Source organism: Haliotis rufescens, unplaced genomic scaffold (assembly GCF_023055435.1).
Source record: "Haliotis rufescens isolate VD_foot unplaced genomic scaffold, xgHalRufe1.0.p SCAF_116, whole genome shotgun sequence".
Classification (NCBI taxonomy): Eukaryota; Metazoa; Mollusca; class Gastropoda; order Lepetellida; family Haliotidae; genus Haliotis; species Haliotis rufescens.
The window spans coordinates 380,545-405,000 of NW_025963798.1; the positions used below are offsets into that span (position 1 = coordinate 380,545).

The 24,456-nt window shown below is 44.0% G+C and overlaps 2 protein-coding genes across 2 annotated transcripts in view; one reads left to right on the forward strand and one right to left on the reverse strand.

The window, feature by feature from the left end:
• The window catches only part of LOC124121577, a 207,548-nt gene that overhangs the window by 45,674 nt on the left and 137,418 nt on the right, over positions 1 to 24,456 (reverse strand). The window lies entirely within an intron of this gene.
• Positions 7 to 1,953, forward strand: LOC125378196. The gene is made up of 2 exons (XM_048393179.1): positions 7 to 19; positions 1,265 to 1,953. Exons 1-2 carry the CDS (start codon positions 7 to 9, stop codon positions 1,951 to 1,953), a joined length of 702 nt encoding a protein of 233 aa, XP_048249136.1.

Genomic DNA, 24,456 nt, shown 5'->3' on the forward strand with positions numbered 1-24,456 from the left:
TGATAAATGGCGTTGAGATGTGAGGTCTCGTAACAGCTTCGTGACTAATACCCGAAGTGACTAATACCTGCAGTGACAAATACCTACAGAACGTATTGTGGCAGTGAACGCTCTATTTCGAGCACCCTTGCACACAAGAGGCCGACTGTGGACACGGTACACGGTACACGTTACACAGAGTAAGGTATTTGAGATTTGTAGCGTGTCCATTAGATGTAGTCATCAAAGGATCAGAGAGATAGATGATCGCGGTGAATACAAGCAGGTAAAGTTTTGCGGTTGCGGTGAATACAAACAAACAAAGATTTGTTAAATGCCCACTCGATAGGATTAGGAGAGGATAAATGTTATTTTTATCAAACAATGGATAGATTGCATGGATAACATGAATATCCAAGTCAGACACAGTATACTGACTCCGAGCCGACCAGTCATTGTTTTAGCCCCTTAATGCCGAGCGCTAGACAGGGTAACAACAAGTATCTTTTAACGTCTTTTTGTATGACGCGACCGGGGACGCTCTACCACTAGACCACGGAGGCGGTCTGCAAGTCTAGAGGTCAGTACTGTTTTACAGCAAATAACTGGCGGGGCCTTGTCTATCAGCGATCGAGTCTGAAAAAAATGTTATCAATATAATAGTCTAAGATAACAAAATAAGTGGGCTTGGGACTTTTGCCCCAATTTCAAACAGCTGGATTTGTTCGAAATATGTCCGAAGTGTCAAAAAAAATTCATTCGTTGCTGTGTGGATATCTGACTGAATTTCGTGACGTCATGACACACCAGGTTGACTGAAACAAATCTATACGGAAAAGAGCTTGAAATGGTAGAATGTACTTTGCTCGCCATATACAAGGGTTTGGTAAAATATATCCGACAGATTCGTTTATTTCTCACGTTGGAATGTGGTCAATGAATGGCTACATAGATAAATGTAAATTACAATTATTACAAAGGCTCTGTAATAACGATTGTAACTTTATTTTGTGCTCACATTGCTACCAACGCTATTGTCAATATTAGCCGTCCAGTAAGCATATGACGCATCCTTCTATATACCGCTAAAACATATCATTTAGATAACTATATCAAAGAGTATACTGATAGCGGTTCTTTCCCAACTAGTTAGTGCCCTGCTGCTGCCACAAATACCCTACTTCTCACAAATTGTACATAGCAAATTATGTTTTCATGAGCACTGTAGGGCATGATTTCATTGCATTTACTCAAGTAATCTAATCCCGTGACCTCCGAGCAAAAGCCCACCCCTTCAAGATCCCCTATGACCTCCGAGCAAAAGCCCGCCCCTTCAAGATCTTCCGTGACCTCCGAGCAAAAGTCCGCCCCTTCAAGATCCCCTATGACCTCCGAGCAAAACCCCATCCCTTCAAGATCTTCCGTGACCTCCGAGCAAAAGTCCGCCCCTTCAAGATCTTCCGTAACCTCCGAGCAAAAGCCCGCCCCTTCAAGATCCCCTATGACCTCCGAGCAAAACCCCACCCCTTCAAGATCTTCCGTGACCTCCGAGCAAAACCCCACCCCTTCAAGATCTTCCGTGACCTCCGAGCAAAACCCCACCCCTTCAAGATCCCCTATGACCTCCGAGCAAAAGCCCACCCCTTCAAGATCCCCTATGACCTCCGAGCAAAAGCCCGCCCCTTCAAGATCTTCCGTGACCTCCGAGCAAAAGCCCGCTCCTTCAAGATCTCCCGTGACCTCCGAGCAAAAGCCCACCCCTTCAAGATCTTCCGTAATCTCCGAGCAAAACCCCACCCCTTCAAGATCCCCTATGACCTCCGAGCAAAACCCCACCCCTTCAAGATCTCCCGTGACCTCCGAGCAAAACCCCACCCCTTCAAGATCTTCCGTAATCTCCGAGCAAAACCCCACCCCTTCAAGATCTTCCGTGACCTCCGAGCAAAAGCCCACCCCTTTCAAGATCTTCGGTGACCCCCGAGCAAGACCCAACCCCTTCAAGATCTTCCGTGACCTCCGAGCAAAACCCCTCCCCTTCAAGATCCCCCATGAACATCCAAACAAGAGCCGTCAAGATCTCCAGTAACCTCACGATCATCCATGACATCATGGCAAGAGTCCACCACTTCGTGATCTCCAGTGACCTCTTAGCAAGACCTCCTATGACCACATAGTCGAAGCCAACAAGGCTGCTGTGTTGTGATGTCGTGAAGACAACGTGTCCCATGCACTCAGATCAACCCGGAAAGTGACTCATTTAAAGGCGGTCGTTCATTAGCGAAAGGTCCCTGGACATGCTATCTCACCCGGGCGAGAGAACTTCAGTTATCCGGGCCAGACAGGGTGCATGCATTCAGTGCATGCAAGATATGTATGCATGTACTAGCCGAGTGCCTTTACATCTTGTGTGCATGCATTGTCTGTGGAGTAATCTGTGTTAAACTTCATTACAGTGATATACCATAGGTCCCCCCGAACGAGAGCACAAAAGGCCTGTACCTCCGTGCAGTGATGACGTCAGAGATTAATATACGTAGCAAGACGCCCATAGCACCGTTTGGAGACTATGCAACAAAACATGCGCTGTGCATTTAAATGCAGCCGGAGAGAAGTACAAAGGTTGAACTACTCTATTTACAAAACTGCTGTAAGGCAATGCGACTATTTGACGGATTATATGATGATTTTGATGATGATGATAATGATTTATATTATCATTTATCATTTATATTATTATTATTATTATTAGTATTGTTGTTGTTGTGTAATATCTTCATTTCTTCTCACCAAAACTCTCTAAACAAGTGCTTTAGTGTGTACTTAACATCGCAAAATTAACTGCCTTATTATTGAAGAAACCCAATACAACGCGCCCTGCCCGGATAGAATTAGTTAAAGGTGGTCGTTGACTTGCAAGTATTTCAGACATGTCCTTATGGCGTGACTGTACGTCAGAGGTTACGTAATGGACACAACATGGCGTCCGCCTAACTATCTGGGATGTCTATTTAGATAGAATAAATTATAATCACAGATGATGAGCCTTTAACTGGTAGCATCACGTCCACAAATCATGTCGCGGCGTGTAGACGATCACCCCTGAATATAGCAGTTCATCATCCGATCAAGTAAAGATATAATTTCGGAATTAAAATGTATTTATTTATCATTATTCTCCGTTATACACGCTTCAAGTAAGTAGAACCTCAATATCGACGTCTATGAACAAGCAGTAATTATAGCATTGGGGTTCCTATATATAGAACCACATTTGACTGCGGGCTACAAGAAGCGTGAATCATGTTCCTATATATACATAACCTATACCTGTAGATGCAACATGAATGTTTATAAATCGTCAAGGAAAGGCACAAGGTCCATCCAATAGCTACCGTTGAACATATCTGATCCTAATTCAATACTTGTCACAAGCGACGCAGTGCCCCTTTAACATAGCACGGTTTAAATCCGTGAACACTTGCGGGGGGGGGGGGTAGGACATTGATTACGTAGTACGTAAACATCCTCCGAAGTCTCACGAGATTCCATGATTCAGGACGAGACCAAGAAGGTCAAGCTTATAGAATCCCCGCTCGTACTAAACTTGGATGGGGATTTCCAGTTGGTAGACACTTATAAACAGTTCGAATTTTTGGACAGTGATTTGCCATGAGTCACACCACCCTCAGGTGATTTTGAGTTATTAATCATGTGATGAAAACTCATCAATTATTGCTTACTGGGACGAGATTAAACACACTTGTCAATACACACATCACACCAATACCACAGTTCAACTTATTATGAAGTTTGATAAATGTTTTGAAGGCAACTGGAATATTGGTGAAATGCCCACTTTTGGACATAAAGTGAAGGGAAAATTTAAACCGTATTTCTTGTGTAGGCATAATCATTTTTTTCAAATAAAGGTGAAAAGGTTATTGATAAGTAATTAAGTTATTAAAGTTCGCGATCGTGTTAAGCCATTAGGTAGGGTTGAAGGGAGCTAACTCGTGTCAGCCGTGACAGGCGGCCAAGTGCTGTTCCTAGATCGTATCTACAACACACAAAATGCCTAGTCACGCTTCGGTAATAAATTACACTACAGTAGCCAGGTAACTCCGTTAAACAGTTACTCTCCCGGCATTTCGTAATTGATTTGTAAAAACGATTTTAGAAGTTACAGTTAAAACTCGAGGGTTAAAACTTTTTTTTCGAGGGTTTAGTTGAACAAGTAAATCCCGAGCGGTGCAAGATCATCAGGGCTGAGATGCTCCGAGCTGAACCCGACCTAGAGGAGCGTCTTAACTTATCTATGAATTGTCTACATGCTTCCACTCGCTCACTTCCTCGTTCACTACCCCACTCTCCTTCTCTCTCACTCGCTCTTCTAGTCCTTTCCTCACTCACTCACTCTCGCTCACTCTCTTTCTCTCTCCTTCACGCTCTTATTGTCCTTTCTTTACTCATTTTCGCTCACTGTCCTTCTTTCTCTCACACTCATTCTCTCTCCTTCACTAAATCTCGCGCGCTCTCTTTCACACTCCTTCACTCTCTCACACCCCTATCCTCTCCCTCAAGAACTCTCTCACTCTCCTACTCTCTCTTTCTCTCTCTCTCCCTCCTACTCCCTCCCTCTCCAACTCTCTCATTCACTCATACTCTCTGGGCCACCTCCGTGGCCTAGTGGTACAGCGTGCGCCCGGAGAACTGAAGGTCGGGGTTCGATCCCCGGTCGCGTCCTACCAAAAGACGTTAAAAGATTCCTACCCTGCCTGGCGCTAAGCATTCAAGGGCTAAAACAAGCACTGGTCGGCTCGGGGTCAGTATACTGTGTCTGAGTGGGGTACTCGTGTTATGTATCTTAGTGGGCTAGCACAAGCAGCCACAAAGACACACACACGTGCTTGCACGTGCTATATAAGTACAAAATCTTAAACGCGACGTTAAATCCCATTTCACCACATCTCACCTACCCTCTGTCCCTCACTCACTCCTACACATACTCATTCTCGCGATCACGACCCGTGAAGACCCGGGGGAACATAGGTCTTCAGCAACCCATGCTTGCCATAGGAAGTGACTATGCTTGTCGTAAGAGGCGACTAACGGGATCGGGTGGTCAGACTCGCTGACTTGGTTGGTGCAATCCCCATTGCTTGGATCGATGCTCATGTTAACAATCACTGGATTGTCTGGTTAAGACTCGATTATTTACAGACAGTTGTCATATAGTTGGAATATAGCTATGAGTTCGGCGTTAAACAACAAACAAACAAATCTCACGATCACCCAGAGTGACAGGCCTGCAACTGATACGCAAGTTGCAAGTTCCTCGGCGCTAATCAGGTGCTCTGGTCGGCTTATACGGTCACGTGACCCATTACTGTATTAACCTTGTCAATATCTGTTGACACGACAAGGGGTAGTTTACCTGTGTATTCAGAGTGAGCAAAGACACACGGTCGGTGTCAAATCACAGATGTACACTTGTCGATTTCATCACGATACAGGGATAGACACACCAGGCCTTTATCAAAGTCGTGTCAATTTCGGGGTTGAAATGACAGTGATAGTTTCTTCGCCAGATAACATGTAGGCCATGTATTCGATTACACGTAACCAACTACACGTCTGTATCACCATCATGTCGACACTTACATAAATAAAGTCTCGACAAAAATATAGACAGAGACAGATAATTGACTCAAGTCTCACCTTACATATATACAAACCAAGTACACATAACACAATTTGCTAAAGACTAAACCACTCCACACGGCGGTACGAAAGAAGATCAATAAAAAAATTAAAAAAAGATGCAAGATAAAATACTTTTTAATATATACGAAACACTTAGCTACGATATGACAGATTGCTTAATGATTAATTTCATATAAAGTAGGGCATGACCAGATAACTCTTTTCTCTTTTTATGTTGCACCCATAGAAGAATATCATCATTCCACAGCGCAGGGTCTCATTCAGCTCGCTATGTGTTTATTGCAAATGAATTGTGGTCAATGTTGGCACCCCAGAAACCTATGATTGTGGGTTCGAATCCCGGTTCGTCCCGATTATGTTTCTAGGTTTGTCAGCACCATACCCGTGCTCGTGGGTTTCACCGAAGTGGTAAACGTCTGAGACCTGCATCACTTCGGGCTTTCCTCCCACATTAAGCTGACACGCCGCGATATAACTGGAATAATGTTAAAAGCGGCGTTAAACCCACTCACTCAGTCAATGTTGACGATCTGTGACCTGTCAGATCAGTGCATGAGGTAGGGTTGGTGCAGTGTTGTAGAATGTTTTGGGGGATAGCATGTGATTTAGCAACATTTTAGCAGTAGAAACACAACATTGAGACAGTTGATCACTTAAACCAATCTGAAAGGTGATTTACAGTAGCAGTACTAGTAGTAGCAGTTTGTTTGTTGTTTAACTCCGCTCTCAGCAATATTTGGGCTATATGACGGCGGTCTGTAAATAATCGGGTCTTCACCAGACAATCCAGTGATTGATGGGATCGATGACATGCATCAACCAAGTCATCGAGCCTGACCACCCGATCCCGTTAGTCGCCTCTTACGACAAGCATAGGATGCTGAAGACCTATTCTACCCCGGATCTTCACGGGTCAGTAGTAGTAGTAGTAGTAGTAGTAGTAGTGGTGGTGGTGGTGGTAGCAGCAGCAGTAGTAGTGGTAGTAGTAGTAGGAATAGTAGTAATGGTAGTAGCAGTAGCAGCAGCAGCGGCTAGAGCAGTAGTATAGTAGCAATACCAGCAGTGTGAAGCCCAGTTCTACACCCCCGAGAGGTATTTAATTGTAGGTCTCTAAACGGAATCTATACATAATGGATTTTTCTTGTTCTTTGTCTCAGGTCTTCCACGGCGTCTCTCGGTCTTTGGTGTTGGGGGCGTCTCGATTAAAAATATTAAATGTTCAGTACTGCTACCTGTTATCGTATGCTTACACCCCAGAAGTAGCCACTCAATTAACGGTTTTGATATTCTTTGCACTCATACAAAATTCATTCGATAAAACCTGCACGTGGTTGTTATTAATTTCTTTATTTAAAACCGAATAATTTCTTTAATGGTTGAAATAAACAGCTTTCGCTGACATCAAAGATCAAGCATTAATTATGTATTAATTATGATGATGAAAGATGATACCGTCAACACGTGTATATGAGTTAAATCAAATTAAGATATTGTCCACATCGCGTCCTCAAACGGATGGAAATCTTTGCTCAGTTAACCGTGACTTGAAACAAGGGACTACAAACTCCTTAAAATAGTCCTTTCACCCCGTGTAGACAGGCAGACAAGTTTGTTTTTGTCTCGCTCGTGCACTTTTGTCCAGGGAACGATTGATGATCATGTATCAATAGCTAATTGCGAGTGATCTTTTCATTCAAAGGAGTCTTTGTGAATGGACTCCCGTCTTGGGAAGACTGACAATAGGATTCTACAAATTAGACACTGAATAATTCAAGTCGCTCTATATTAGCAATTACTCCGTTTACAGTCGTATACTACCCCCCCTGGATTTCTTGACGCGTGTGCTTGGGCGATTACCATTGTGAAAACGCTGTATGACAATGTCACAAGTGTACAAATAACTTTATCGACTGACTTTGTGCATTTTTAGGTGCCAATCATATTGCTGTACATGCGGTGTTCATTCAAACTTTTGTTACAGTGTATACCTTATGGACTAATTAAATTTAAAAAATTATTTTCAAAAATATTAATATTCCCAGCCTAACGCTATCCCATTCATGTAACAATCCTGTTCAATACACAATGACAATATAGTGACGGCGACTGGGCGTCTTTAAGATATTGACTGTTTACGACGACGATGACAATGATTATGATGATGATACAACATTCATAGCTCAGGTGACTACTACTAATGAATTTCCAGATATGTGCGGTATAAGTTGTATATTTCAATCAAGAAACCAGGCGTAACCCGTTAGGATACTGAGGTATTGCTCTACCCTCAGTTCCGTGTAAGATGTGTCCCGATATCATTAATGTAAGATGGACTATATACATGGTTAGAAACACGAGACATACTTGTCGAGGAGTAGAACTGTTTTCGCTCCAAAAGTATACCTAGAGTTAATATTCCACCATCAATTGAAAATTATTAAAGAAATCAACTAATGTATGCTTCGTGGATGTTTATGGTATAAATTATTACCACTCGAAATTAATGGACATTTATTCAACGCGATTCAATCCATCTACGGAAATTCACCTCATAAGAATACACTTCGTACCTAGACAGTTTAAACAACTACTTGTATCCGAATGTTGTTATTGAAACTATACCAAGGTCTCGCCGTAGATACTGAATAATTAAGATGCGGTACTCTGCCTTGGGAAATAGAATTTGGCCGATTTACACGCCCCAAGACACCTTAATTATGCAATTTCTGTGATAGAGACGCCATTGAGGATGAAGTTCATTTTCTTATCAGTTGTCAATTTTATTCTGACCTAAAACATAATTTATGGAAATATGTATTGACTGTAAATCCATTTTGTAGTCTTCTGTCGCCCATCGATCAGACCTCATTCATTCTGGGAAATAACAAATTTGTAAAGCCCTCAGCCGTTGGTTGTTAAAGTGTACGATAGACGTAAATATTCGTTGTTAAGTAGTATTACGTGGTGTTTACCTGTAGTTGCGCTATGCTATTTTACTATTGTGTATAATAGTAATACGAATATCGGTGTTTATAGAATTGTCATGCTTGTGTCTCGTTTTCCATTTGGACGGATGTTATACATTTTATCAAGTGTTATTGTGTAACAGGTGTCGATATATATAACATGTGACACATTGATAAAATATTTTTCCTTTTCTCTTTCTCTCGCCACCTCTGCGACTCACACACGATTATCATATATACTCATGCAAATCATGTGCAGCGCCATCCAGCAGAGAGTTTATTAACACCTGTCCGCGGGAAAACACTAAACATAGGTGTAAGTAGTGTACGAATGGCTGCAAGTCTATTGATATTCGCCAACCTGTGATTAGATAACATCAAGCGGCATTCGGTGGGACTATTTCAAGTCTCTTAAACCAATTAAAACGCTATTTAGCTGCAACACGTGTCTCGGGTCATTGAAGTTGCCGATTTGTTGAAATGACGACAATCTTAGCGTTTCAACTGTATGAAGTTGTCGGAAATATAAATAAAGCTTACGTTAGTGGAGATTTGATTAGGTCGCACAGCACAAAAGGAAATCTCTACCCCAGCCCGCTGATCACGTGTCTGTATTGATGGTATATGGGAACGCCCGTGCCTATTCAGGGTGAAGGTTGCATGAGCAAAGTGTTCTTTTTTGTGAATAAGGGAAAGCTATAAACTTTGATGATGTGATTGTCGGGGAGGGGTAGGGTTAACAGGGGGTGGATACGACCGGGGTGGTGGAATAGGGAGGGGTAGCTGTGGCTGGAGAGGGGGGTTAACAAGGATGCGGGGTGTGGGGAGGGGTAAGCCGTGTTGATGTGAGGTGTGATGCTGTTTACCGTTGTGCTCAAGACCATCGCATTTATACAGCGATGTCCATGCATGTGTGTGTCTGATTTGTTTGTTTGTTTGTGTGTCTGCTTTGTTTGTTGTTTAACGTCGCACTCAGAAATATTCCATCTATAAATAGCCGAGTCTGGACCAGACAATTCCAGTGATTGATATCATGAGCATAACACAATTGGGATACGATGACATGCATCAACCAAGTCAGTGAGCCTGACCACCGGGTCCCGTTAGTCGCATTTTACGGCAAGCATGGGTTGCTGAAGACCAGTTCTAACCCGGATATCCACTGGGTTGTGTGGCTGCTTGAACTAGGCCGGTATATTACCGGTTTCACAGTGCGAGCTCTCTGAGATACAATGCCGCAGTTTAACATGTATACATAACTCAGACACAGTATACTGACTGACCTTCCGCTCTCCGGGGAGACGCTTTATACATGCACTAGACCACACATGGTTTGCCAAACAAACAATTACCTCTAATTAACAGAAAATTAAAAAATGCAGGCAAAGAGGGTTTGGGTGATCCTGGATGAAAATAAATGCATGTTTACAAAAAATATATCTGTATTACTACTACTACTACTACTACTACTACTACTACTACTACTACTACTACTACTTCTACTACTGCTGCTGCTACTACAACTACTACTACGACTACAACAGCAATGATGATGATGATGATGGTGATGATGATGATGATGATGATTATTATTATCATCACCATCATCATCATCATCATTGCTGTTGTAGTCGTAGTAGTAGTTGTAGTAGCAGCAGCAGCAGTAGTAGTAGTAGTAGTAGTAGTAGTAGTAGTAGTAGTAGTAATAGTAGTAGTAGTAGTAGTAGTAGTAATACAGATATATTTTTTGTAAACATGCATTTATTTTCAAATAATTATATACCTACTTCAAATTTCATTTCTTCTCTACACAACTATCCAGACAAATGCTTTAGTCACGTTGGTGTGTTCTCGACATTGCAACAATATCTGCCAATGCTAGTGACGAAAGCCAATTCCTCGCGCCCTGCCCGGGTAGAATTGCTTCATTCATTCTATCACCAATCGATCATTGTTGCTCATGTGATGTGAAGCAACGATTACTCTCCAACACCCTCATGTCAATCAGGTTTTTAACAATGTCAATTCCATGTTTCAATTATATGTACCCCTATTGCTTGTTGCGTATTGTAAAACTATGTACATTTGTACGTGGGACAATGGCGTCCATACAATAAATAGAACTGAATATAGGAATATGTATATTATTAGTTATGATGTCTTTAGTTGCCGTATACGGTGTCATATTAGGTTAGCAGAAAAATATAGGACAAGGCGTGACGGTATACTGTCTCATACTAGGTCAGCAACAACCATCTTGTATTTTCACTGACGGTACACGGTGGTGTTAGTAGTTCTGCTCTCTGATTGGTCATTCTCACTTTGAGGCAAAACAACAGGAAATATGTAAATCAGCATTGCACATGCGATGTGAAGCAAAGATCACTAACTCCCTCATCTACTTTAATATTGTTTGGCTTATAGCTATCATGTGTAAAGTACATTCTACTTAATCATTAATGGCGTGCACACTATCGAACTTGGATGAGAAATGATCTCCTAGTCAATACTCAGTCGCTTATATTACCGTAATTAAATCTAGGAAGCCATACATATACTGACATTTCCCCCATGATAAAACTGTTGCACGACAGATCAAATTTGCCCATTAATTATCATCCTACAGATTAACGGCACAATTCAAATTTCGATGACATGTTGCAAGTTTCCGAATACGATTTAGAAGCGTCCGGTGTCAACCATCCCATATCCTATGTACAAATCTGTTGCCATCGTCAGCTCCGATGTCGCACACCTGCTCAGCGTGTGTGTCCATCGCCACATAAACCCACCCACCCACTACACGGCTCGTAAAGGATGAACTGTTTCCACTGAGAGGTCATAACCCCGCCCAATTATACAGATATTCTCAATCCCTGGTGTGAGCATTTAAAAATGTATATCGCTCCTGAAAATTGAATAACAGACTGGCAACATGTGTCTAAACACAGGTGACAAGTTCAGCCCCTGACTCGGGACGAGGACTGGAATTGTTGGTAGCTGATGAGGTAAGACGAACGCTCGCTCTATGAGGTCAGACAACGCTCATTCTATGAGGTTGTCACACATAATTATCTGTATTTGCCCAGCGGGTCAGTCAGTTGGTCAACAAATAATAGATATTTATGTTTCAAGCTTCATAATTGTTTTGTTATCATGATGAATGAAACCATAGGCTGTACAAGCAGCGCGACAGAGGGAGAGTCAGTGTTCGGCCACCACAAAATATTGCCCCCTGTGGAATTGTTAAATAAATATACATTGTTTGATTATTTGAATCACCGCTGCAGGTGACCGATTAGTCTCATACAGACCCTGAAACAATTATATCCATACATCTATGATGTTTGGCAAGTCTAGATTACTGCAGTATCTGAAAAGGAAGAAATTCTCTGGGCTCCTTTTTATTATATTTTATAGCTATAATTTAACAACTTTTATTCTGTAAAATATGTTCATTTCAGACACTAAATTTAGATGTTTGTCTTGTGACTGATCTACAGCTCGTGAATCACGTAAGAAAATATTTAATGGGTGAAATATAAGAACGCTTTAGTTGTAATTGCGTTTTACTGATTTCTTTGATTGCGTTGTTTTTATATGATAACATTTAGCAAAGCAGTCGGGAGTGACACAATTCGTTGTCGATGTACATTTATGTATATACTGTTCTTTTCCTTTAATTCTCCATATTAATTCAAATCAGAGAATAGTCATTCTCAATTATCCACTGAAACAGATTGCGGATGAAAATAATATGAATGGGTCACTGAACAGCTTTTTAGTTACTCATAATATGTGTTGTAGAGCGCTAATATCATCATCCACGCTCGGTTAACGATCAGTGAACATTGCTTTGAATGCGTTTACCAAGCCCCCGTGGAATATACAAGTAGTTGCAAGTAGGCCCTGGGTGCACATTTCCTAGACCTCCCACCGGGTACCCATTCACTGCTTGATGAACAGAGGCATATTTCGAACAAAGTCACTTGCCTCAAGAGATACAATATGTTTATAACAGATGGAGCCGTGAAGCACCAGATTTACATATAGTCTCTGAAATGATCATATCTTACAGAAAAAAATCGCTGTTAAATTAACTTAATAAAAATACAGTAGAACACGGATAAAACGAACTACAAGGGACCAGAGAAATCAGTTCGTTATATTCGTTGTTCGTTATACACGTTTTCGCTCGGTTCCGGTTCGCTGTAGAGAGTTCGTTATGTACGTAAATTTTATATGATATTATATGGGAGATAAATCGGGGATTTTTTAACAGTTCGTTGTATCCGTTTGTTTGCTATATCCGGGTTCGTTATATCCGTGTTCTACTGTATAATAAAATGGAGCCCATTTTTTATTTGTACAACATAATTGTCCTCTTTCTCTGACTAGAGTTTCATGTAATTAACATTTTTTTTTTTTAAAGTCTACTATCTATAGTATCTCCGGTCGGTGTACCGAGGTGTACCTAATGGACAACAGAGGGGGTATTAAGTGTAGCCTTCAGACTGTTACACTTGAGTTCCCATGTTGTCGTGACAGGAGTTAAATACCTGACTCTGTTGCCTGTTCGTGGAAGCTATTGTTGTGCGGTTTGCGCAGACCAATTCCCTGTTTTTGTCAACAAACTGCGTTACACAGAAAACACACACAATAGGAAGAAAACCTGAGTCATTCTGACGTGAACAGTTGAAGCAGGCTCGCGACGAGATGACACGTGCTTGATGTTTCATGGTGGCTGCTGTCGACTGTATCGCATTGCGTTATCAACACCTGTCAATCAAACATGAGCGCTGCTGAGGTAATCACCGATCTGTGACGACAATAATAATAAATAATGTTAAAACTATAGTAATGATAATAAAAATAGCACTCCCCCCTAAAAAATGTCAGGTTCCTAAATATAAGTTCACAGTGCCGACAAGAATGCTACACGGACCGTACCTTAATGTTATCTTTCAAAATCATGTATCGAATTATGGAATTTACGTTAATGCGATGTTTTGTAAATGTACTATGACAAAATACGACTACTTCAATATCCAAACGCTCAACATAACCGAAGCGCACGGATCCGTGTGCATTCAAGGGGTTTCTCAACTCCCTGAGGAGCATAACAATTATACAGACCTAATTCAACATTGCATGCTGTGTGTAACGACCCGTGGAAATATATCGTTTATTATTTCAGTCTTTGATACGCTGTTCATCACGTCCGTGGTGTTGCGGATAAAGCGTCTGACTGGAGAGCGGAAGGTCGGTGTTCGATACCACGCCACGTCATATCAGAAGACGTTAAAATTGGTTGGTTGGTTTGTTGTTTAACGCCGCATTCAGCAATACACCAGCTATATGACGGCGGTCTGTAAATAATCGAGTCTGGACCAGACAATACAGTGATTGGCATCATGAGCATCGATCGACGCAATTGGGATCGATGACATGCTTCAACCAAGTCAGCGAGCCTGACCACCCGGTCCCGTTAGTCGCCTCTTACGACAAGCATAGTCACCTTTTACGGCAAGCATGGTTTTCTGAAGACGTATTCTACCCCGGATCTTCACGGAGACGTTAAAATATGGTACTTGTTCAGACCTGTGAAGATCCGGGTCAGAATTGGTCTTCAGCAACCCATGCTTGTAAGAGGCGACTAACAGGATCGGTCGTCAACTGTCTGATCCACTTGAAGCTAAGCGTTCATACAACCTCGTATTTCTAAACTAGCGGAGACTTTAAGTTGTGACAAACGTGGCGTTGGTCCACTTAACCACAAGCCCATTATGTTTTGATAAAGATGTTTCTTTAAATGTATTTAAAATGTTAACAAAGTCTTTTTTACCACCGTCTTTTTATTCAGTAGATTGTAAAATCACTTATTAAAATATTGTTATTAATATTAGTATTTAGATCTGATTATCATTATTTTGACTGGACGAACGTATCTGAGCGGGGTATTCATGTTAAACAGCGGCATGGTATCTCAGTGAGCTAGCACTATAAAACCGGCATTAGTCCGAACTAGAACAAGCAGCCACACACACACACACACACACACACACACACACACACACACACACACACACACACACACACACACACACACACGTGCATGCATGCCGCTATACGAGAGCAATAATCTTGAACGCGCGTCAAACCCCATTTCACCTCACTTCTCAGCAAGACGTATTAATGTGTTCTCGGCTGTCTACCCGGCCCCGTGGGCGACCTGCAACGACGTCTTTCACCACACAAATCCCCAGGAGACATTGCCAATGTGTTTATCACATATTTATACGACCATTAACCAATGTAATTCAGTGTGATGAACAATTCTCAGTCTGTAATGATACTTTACGGGTGTAAGGCTTGCACGAGGAGTCAATGCATGGCAACTTTTTCAGTGTTATGGCTCCTCTTCACCGCGGAAGTAGGTTTTGTTGAGGAGAATGTGATTATACATAAACATCACATGGCGTTCAGTGTGATTCGGCATGTGACCAAGCATACAATTGATTTCAATGGCAGATACGTCAACTGGCATTGATAACAGCCCCCATGAGGACACTCGAACACAGCGATCACATGGACAGAGTGCACGACGCTGCCATCACAGGCGATAAGGGACGCAGTGTTGGCTGCTGGGACATTGGGTGTAGACTTGACTGTTGGGACCTGGGGGTCTAGACTTGACTACTGGGACCTGGGGTCTAGACTTGACTACTGGGACCTGGGGTCTAGACTTGACTACTCGGTCCTGTGGTCTAGACTTGACTACTTGGACCTGGGGTCTAGACTTGGCTACTTTGAGATGAGGTCTAGACTTGACTACTGGGACCTGGGGTCTAGACTTGACTACTTGGACCTGGGGTCTAGACTTGACTACTTGGACCTGGGGTCTAGACTTCACTACTGGGACCTGGGGTCTAGACTTGACTACTGGGACCTGGGGTCTAGACTTGACTGTTGGGACCTCGGATCTAGACGTGACTGTTGGGACCTGGGGTCTAGACTTGACTACTGGGACCTGGGGTCTAGACTTGACTGTTGGGACCTGGGGTCTAGACGTGACTGTTGGGACCTGGGATCTAGACTTGACTACTGGGACCTGGGGTCTAGACTTGGCTACTTTGAGATGAGGTCTAGACTTGACTACTGGGAACTGGGGTCTAGACTTGACTACTGGGACCTGGGGTCTAGACTTGACTGTTGGGACCTGGGGTCTAGACTTGACTACTGGGACCTGGGGTCTAGACTTGACTGTTGGGACCTGGGGTCTAGACTGGACTACTGGGACCTGGGGTCTAGACTTGACTACTTGGAATTGGGGTCTAGACTTCACTACTGGGACCTGGGGTCTAGACTTCACTACTGGGACCTGGGGTCTAGACTTGACTGTTGGGACCTTGGGTCTAGACTTGACTACTGGGACCTGGGGTCTAGACTTGGCTACTTTGAGATGAAGTCTAGACTTGACTACTGGGAACTGGGGTCTAGACTTGACTACTTGGACCTGGGGTCTAGACTTGACTACTCGGACCTGTGGTCTAGACTTGACTTCTGGGACCTGGGGTCTAGACTTGACTGTTGGGACCTGGGTCTAGACTTGACTGTCTGGACCTGGGGTCTAGACTTGCCTACTGGGACCTGGGATCTAGACATGACTACTGGGACCTGGGGTCTAGGCTTGACTACTGGGACCTGGGGTCTAGACTTGACTGTTGGGTCCTGGGGTCTAGACGTGACTGTTGGGACCTGGGATCTAGACTTGACTACTGGGACCTGGGGTCTAGACTTGGCTACTTTGAGATGAGGTCTAGACTTGACTACTGGGAACTGGGGTCTAGACTTGACTACTGGGACCTGGGGTCTAGACTTGACTTCTGGGACCTGGGGTCTAGACTTGACTGTTGGGACCTGGGGTCTAGACGTGACTGTTGGGACCTGGGATCTAGACTTGACTACTGGGACCTGGGGTCTAGGCTTGGCTACTTTGAGATGAGGTCTAGACTTGACTACTGGGAACTGGGGTCTAGACTTGACTACAGGGACCTGGGGTCTAGACTTGACTACTGGGACCTGGGGTCTAGACTTGACTACTGGGACCTGGGGTCTAGACTTGACTGTTGGGACCTGGGTCTAGACGTGACTGTTGGGACCTGGGGTCTAGACTTGACTACTGGGACCTGGGGTCTAGACTTGACTACTGGGACCTGGAGTCTAGACTTGACTACTCGGACCTGTGGTCTAGACTTGACTACTGGGACCTGGGGTCTAGACTTGACTGTTGGGACCTGGGGTCTAGACGTGACTGTTGGGACCTGGAGTCTAGACTTGACTACTGGGACCTGGGGTCTAGACATGACTACTGGGACCTGGGGTCTGGACGTGACTGTTGGGACCTGGGGTCTAGACGTGACTGTTGGGACCTGGGGTCTAGACGTGACTACTGGGACCTGGGGTCTAGACTTGACTGTTGGGACCTGGGGTCTAGACTTGACTTTTGGGACCTTGGGTCTAGACTTGGCTACTGGGACCTGGAGTCAAGACTTGACTACTGGGACCTGGGGTCTAGACTTGGCTACTGGGACCTGGGGTCTAGACTTGACTACTGGGACCTGGGGTCTAGACTTGGCTACTGGGACCTGGGTCTAGACTTGACTGTTGGGACCTGGGGTCTAGACTTGACTACTGGGACCTGTGGTCTAGACTTGACCACTGGGACCTGGGGTCTAGACTTGACTACTGGGACCTGGGGTCTAGACTTGACTGTTGGGACCTGGGGTCTAGACGTGACTGTTGGGACCTGGGATCTAGACTTGACTACTGGGACCTGGGGTCTAGACTTGGCTACTTTGAGATGAGGTCTAGACTTGACTACTGGGACCTGGGGTCTAGACTTGACTACTGGGACCTGGGGTCTAGACTTGACTGTTGGGACCTGGGGTCTAGACGTGACTATTGGGACCTTGGATCTAGACTTGACTACTGGGACCTGGGGTCTAGACTTGGCTACTTTGAGATGAGGTCTAGACTTGACTACTGGGAACTGGGGTCTAGACTCGACTACTGGGACCTGGGGTCTAGACTTGACTACTCGGACCTGTGGTCTAGGCTTGACTACTCGGACCTGGGGTCTAGACTTGACTGTTGGGACCTGGGTCTAGACGTGACTGTTGGGACCTGGGGTCTAGACTTGACTACTGGGACCTGGGGTCTAGACTTGACTACTGGGACCTGGGGTCTAGACTTGACTACTGGGACCTGTGGTCTAGACTTCACTACTGGGACCTGGGGTCTAGACTTGACTGTTGGGACCTGGGGTCTAGACGTGACTGTTGGGACCTGGAGTCTAGACTTGACTACTGGGACCTGGGGTCTAGACGTGACTGTTGGGACCTGGGGTCTAGACTACCGGAGCGGGGGTCTAGACTTGACTACTGGTACCTGGGGTCTAGACGTGACTTCTGGGACCTAGGGTCTAGACTTGACTACTGGGACCTCGGGTCTAGACTTGACTACTGGAACCTGGGGTCTAGACTTGAATGTTGGGACCTGTCGTCTAGACTTGACTACTGGAACCTGGGGTCTAGACTTGACTACTGGGGCCTGGGGTCTAGATGTGACTGTTGGGACCTGGGGTCTAGACGTGACTGTTGGGACCTGGGGTCTAGAATGGACTGTTGGGACCTTGGGTCTAGACTTGACTGTTGGGAACTGGAGTCTAGACTTGACTACTGGGACCTGGAGTCTAGACTTGACTACTGGGACCTGGGGTCTGGACTTGACTACTTGGACCTGGGGTCTAGACGTGACTGTTGGGACCTGGGGTCTAGAATGGACTGTTGGGACCTGGGGTCTAGACTTGAATGTTGGGACCTGGAGTCTAGACTTGACTACTGGAACCTGGGGGTCTAGACTTGACTACTTGGACCTGGGGTCTAGAGGTGACTGTTGGGACCTAGGATCTAGACTTGACTATTGGGACCTGGGGTCTAGACTTAACTTTTGGGACCTGGGATCTAGACTACCGGAGCGGGGGTCTAGACTGTTTGACCAAAACGGGAATCAGGTGACCACAATGGGAATCAGGTGGCTGCAGTGGGAATCAGGTAGCTTCAATGGGAATCAGGTGACCGCAACGGGAATCAGGTGGCTACAACGGGAATCAGGTGACCACGAAGTGAATCAGGTAGCTACAGCGGGAATCAGGTGGCTAGAGTGGGAATCAGCTAGCTACAACGGGAATCAGCTATCTACAACGGGAATCAGGTGCCCAGTAGGGAATCAGCTAGCTACAACGGGAATCAGGTCGCTTGAACATCGTTTCCCGATCTTGTGGACCTTGGGTATTTACTCTTTTACAAACTTGGCCGGTTATTGACTGGCCCCTCTCTATGTGTTTACATAGCAGTGGGCAGATCCACTGTCCACTCAGCGCTAAATGCATTCAAGTGATAGCAGATTAAAGAAGTGGTAGGCCACAGGTTGTGGGTTAGTGTGTCGCCTGGCGGTGTGTCACGGTGTCATGGCGGTGATAAACATGTCTGGGAGTCACGTACTCCGTGTAACCGAAGAAGACGCGGCGGAGATTATTGTGACAAAAAGAGGTCTGAATGCTAGAGACGCTATCAAGTGCATTGGTATAATTGTAAGTCATGCCTCGATCGTGAATCTCGTTTTTGTGGTGGCACATTCTGCTCTCCATACATTACCCTCGTCTCGCTGTGAGGGGGGCTGCGCTGGTCAATTCGGTGATCACCTGGCTGACTTAGTGTAGCGTCGTACCCTGACTAACTACATACCTGCTGCTTGTTTGTTCCAAGTCAGACGTTATAGGTACTATGACGTGTCTGATATTAAACAGACCACAGCGTGAGTCTTGTCTGTTCAATTCTCGATGCGCAGGTTTCATCCTAGTGAGTATTGGGAGGAAGGATTATATTATTCCTTTCTTGTGACAGTAGTTGGTGAAGTGAAATTTGGGCGACATTTGAGTTTGGGCGATAATTGTACGTGTATGTGTGTGAATGCTTGTGTGTAGGTTTGTTTGGCTGTTTGTGTGCGTGTGTGAGTGAGTGGCTGCGTGTGTGTGTGTGTGAGTGAGTGGCTGCGTGTGTGTGTGTGTGAGTGAGTGGCTGCGTGTGTGTGTATGGGTGGGTGGGTGAGTGAGTGAGTGAGTGAGTGAGTGCGTGAGTGAGTGAGTGAGTGAGTGAGTGAGTGAGTGAGTGAGTGAGTGAGTGAGTGAGTGGGTGGGTGGGTGGGTGGGTGAGTGAGTGAGTGAGTGAGTGGGTTGGTGGGTGGGTGGGTGGGTGGGTGGCTGGGTGAGTGAGAGTGAGTGAGTGAGTGAGTGAGTGAGTGAGTGAGTGAGTGAGTGAGTGGGTGGGTGAGTGAGTGAGTGAGTGAGTGAGTGAGTGAGTGAGTGAGTGAGTGAGTCTGTACTGGTCCGGGCTAATGTCTGTATTATAGTGCTAACCCAATGAGAAACCATGCCGCAGTTTTACATGGATGTCCAACTCAGACACAGTACACGGAGTCCAAGCCGACCTGTCCTTGTTTTAGCCTCTTAAATCGTTGAGGTAGTTGCACCTATCACCCTACACCTAGCGGTACCGGTGAGGAGAGGATTTATAAGGCTGCTATCAATACACTGGGAGGAAAGGCCAGGCGAGCATGGTGTGAGATCAAAAGCTCCACTGAAATCAACTTCTTTCATCGTCTTGCAAAAATTCTTGTACGCTTATATAAGGTCTCAATTTACCCATTGCGTCATATTTAGCTGAGGTGTGGGTTGCAGTCTTATAAGACCTTCGCATGATTTTTTTCACAATTGGTCAAAATTACAATGCAATGAGATCCAAGATCACTGTCAAAATAGCAAAGCAGAACCTGTGAGAAGGTAATGTCGGATGCCTCAGTGAGTTAGGACTTGAATTCCTGTTCAGAAAAATCTGTTACAAAAATTATCTCTGGCATGTTTATAAATATAAGCCATCATGTAGACAACTCTTAGACATGACGTTAATCTTGAATGCAACTTTTGTGACTTGTGACAACAACAACAACACCAACAACCAAAATAAATAAATAAATAAATAAATAAATAAATAAATAAATAAATAAATAAATAAAAATTCCTTAAATGCCGAGCGCCAGGTGAACGCAGTAAGACCTTTAAACCTCGGAATATCCATGGCGGAGCCAAATATTATTACTATTATTATATTATACATTTATATACCGCAGGTATCCCGGTACTAGTATCTGCTCAAATGCGGTTTTATTTGTTCCCCGACCAGTGGATCCGTTCGCATTCTAGTTATCATTTCAACTCCCTGGGGAGTATACAATCCAAGCTGCCTTGGGGCGCTAGAAGGTTTTTAGATCCACCTCAAATATCGGGTACTCATTCCCTGCTGGGTGAACAGAGGCACATTTGAACCAAGTCACTTGCCCAGGGTGACACCACACGTTTTGATACTTGTATTTCGGGTGTATGTACGTATTCGTATCTGGTGCCGGTAATTTATTCTGCCGCGAAGTCATTGGTGGTGTGGAACTATCGCTTTTAGTATCCTAGTATATAACCATCATATCTCCCAAGACTGTTTCCACGCTCCGAGAGGGGCGGTCGGGTAGCCTAGTGGTTAAAGCGTTCGCTCGTCACGCCGAAGACCCAGGTTCGATTCCCGACATGGGTACAATGTGTGAAGCCAATTTCTGGTGTCCCCCGCCGTGATATTGCTGGAATATTGCTAAAAGCGGCGTAAAACCATACTCACTCACTCACTCACTCCACGCGCCGAGTATCTGACACACAAAGTGACGAAACACGCTTCCAGTGTCAGTTTTGACACATACCTACATCACGCGACAGTGACGTGACGCCTAGCGACAAGGATGCGAATGTTTATACCAGTGTAAGGGCTCCTACCTCACCCCTGCCACATGATCGCGACATTCCTTATCGTAAAAAATATACACGTCACAAGTTTTCACAACATTTCAACATCACAGGGTACTGCCATTCCTGAGATGACTATAACAATCTTTCGCCAGGGTAATGTACCCTAAATAGATTTGGTAGATTTTTTTCTTTCACCTCGTATAAATATCAAATGTTTTGTACGGCGTACACACAATATATTAACAGACCGGACCATATCTCGGACTGGGTGCTTTTATCTGTAAACCAGGTAGATGTCAAAACACGTGCATGTCGGATTGTTTATAGCTTCCTTGTCAGCGCGTATATATATTACTACAAGATAAATATACCTACATACCTGCAACCAAGCGTGCTGTCTCTATACCTGCGGATTTCTCTGACGCAATATTGAATTCACTATGTACTGGTGACAGGTCACAGTGACCTGGCCTATTGTGGAATATCTGGAGCATCGGTCTCCGATTTTAATCTCTCCGACCATATCACATGACTTTGTTGACGTGCAAATGTGTTATATCATTGTGGGCCTGTTTTAGAGGCGCCCCATGACCGTAACGCGATAACAGCCTTCCTTCAACAGACATGGTTTACAGATTTGTTTGCGCTGTTTATAATCTGGTTATCGCTTCAACAGACATGGTTTACAGATTTGTCTGCGCTGTTTATAATCTGGTTATCGCTTCAACGTTAACAGACATGGTTTACATAATTGTCTGCACTTTTTATTATCTGGTTATTGCTTCAACAGACATGGTTTACAGATTTGTCTGCACTGTTTATTATCTGGTTATTGCTTCAACAGACATGGTTTACAGATTTGTCTGCACTGTTTATTATCTGGTTATTGCTTCAACAGACATGGTTTACAGATGTGTCTGCGCTGTTTATAATCTGGTTATTGCTTCAACAGACAAGGTTTACAGATTTGTCTGCGCTGTTTATTGTATGGATATTGCTTCAACAGACATGGTTTACGGGTTTTCCTGCGCTGTTTATGTTCTGGTTACTCCTTTAACAGATATGGTTTACAGGTGTTCCTGCGCTTCGCTGCTTCAACAGACAAGCAACGTGCTATGATAATCACTCGCCACAGCAGGCATATGACAAGGACACTCGTCGTCAACACTGGGATAAAATGGGCATATTCATAAACATTTATTCAATCACCTGCCACCAACATGTAGATTTAGATTTGTAAACCCAAGACAAAACATTGTCAGGACGTGGCTGTTGCCTTTTTTATATATGTATATATATTTGTCAAATAGTTGTCGGATTCCAAGTACAAATACAGACATCATGTCTTGAGTTGAGTCCTCCGGCTGATGGATATCCTACACCCCCAACTATAAAAAGCATCTATATTTGAGCTAAACGTTAATTAACATATTTATCATATCGACCCCTGTTCCTTATTAACAATCAAACTATGAACCCTTTGTGCACAGTGATGTTTATGCGGTTGTTCATCTCACCCCTTTAAATTGTTAATCTAAGCATATTGTTATTTAAAGAGACACTTCCTTTCTCCCACCCCGTCGCCCGTCCCTTCTTTCATGTTGAGATTGTCATACAACTGAGTTCAGTGATATTTAAAGGGACACGTCCGTTTAAACAACAACAAAAAGTTAACTGTTTTGTACTATGATGACTGCCGATATAACACATATTGATCCGTGAGTTCAGCGCGAATAAAGTCAGCAGAGCGGATACGATATATGTTTCAACTGTCTCATGGTCAAGTTCACAGCGTCAACTGCAGGTGGCGCTGAATGGTATTCCGAACAATGCACTGTGTAACACGTGTGTTTCCAACATACACCATACACCATATCACATGATAATCACTCATCCCTTCAAAACGCCACTTCTATCGGTTTGCATTGTCAGACATTAAATAACAATGTGTGGCCAGTGGAACATATGGCATCACCGATGAAATTTAGTAAAGAATACAATAATTTAATGTTATTTGACACTTCTCTATTGTCATGGATGCTGCATGTTATTTACGCAACAAATGTCAAGACGAGAGAGACCATTCATTTATTAAAATGTTGCATAGTTTCTCAAAAATGTAAAGCATTAAATTTTCAATTCTTAATTCCCGAATTCATTTGTGTTGTATCATCTACCAATCTACCCGCCTGCCTTCGCTCCGAAAACAACCCCTCTATTGCTGATCGACCATCTACCCATCTGTATGACCTCGACACTGCGTGCAAACAAGTGTTTCGTGCAGAGTTACCTCCCTTATACGCGCCAGAATCCTGTGATCGTAGGGTTTCCCAACCCGGTTTCTCCGCATTATAGCCGTGCGCGTAGACTTCACCAAAGTGGTAAACGTCTCGGATATATCTTCAGGCTTTTCTACCACAATGAGCTGAAGGGTCGTGGTGTAACTGAAATGCTGTTAAAAGCTGCCATACACTTAACTCACTCACTCATTATAATTGCTGTGTCATATTTTTCTGTTCGCATCTCATATACGCCCGCGCATCTATACATCCGACTGCATATCGATTCGACCCGTGAAGATTCCGGGTTAGAATAGGTCTTCAGCAACCCATACTAGCCGATAAAGGCGACTATGCTTGTCCTAAAAGGCGACTAACGGGATCGGGTAATCAGGCTCGCTGACTTGGTTGATACATGTCATCGATCCCAATTGCGTTGATCGATGCTCATGATGTCAATCACTGGATTGTCTGGTCCAGACTCGATTATTTTACAGACCGCCGTCATATAGCTGAGTGCGGCGTTAAACAACAAACAAACAAACAAACAAAGCATATCGATTCACATCAACATACCTACGTCCACCCTGCAGCATAT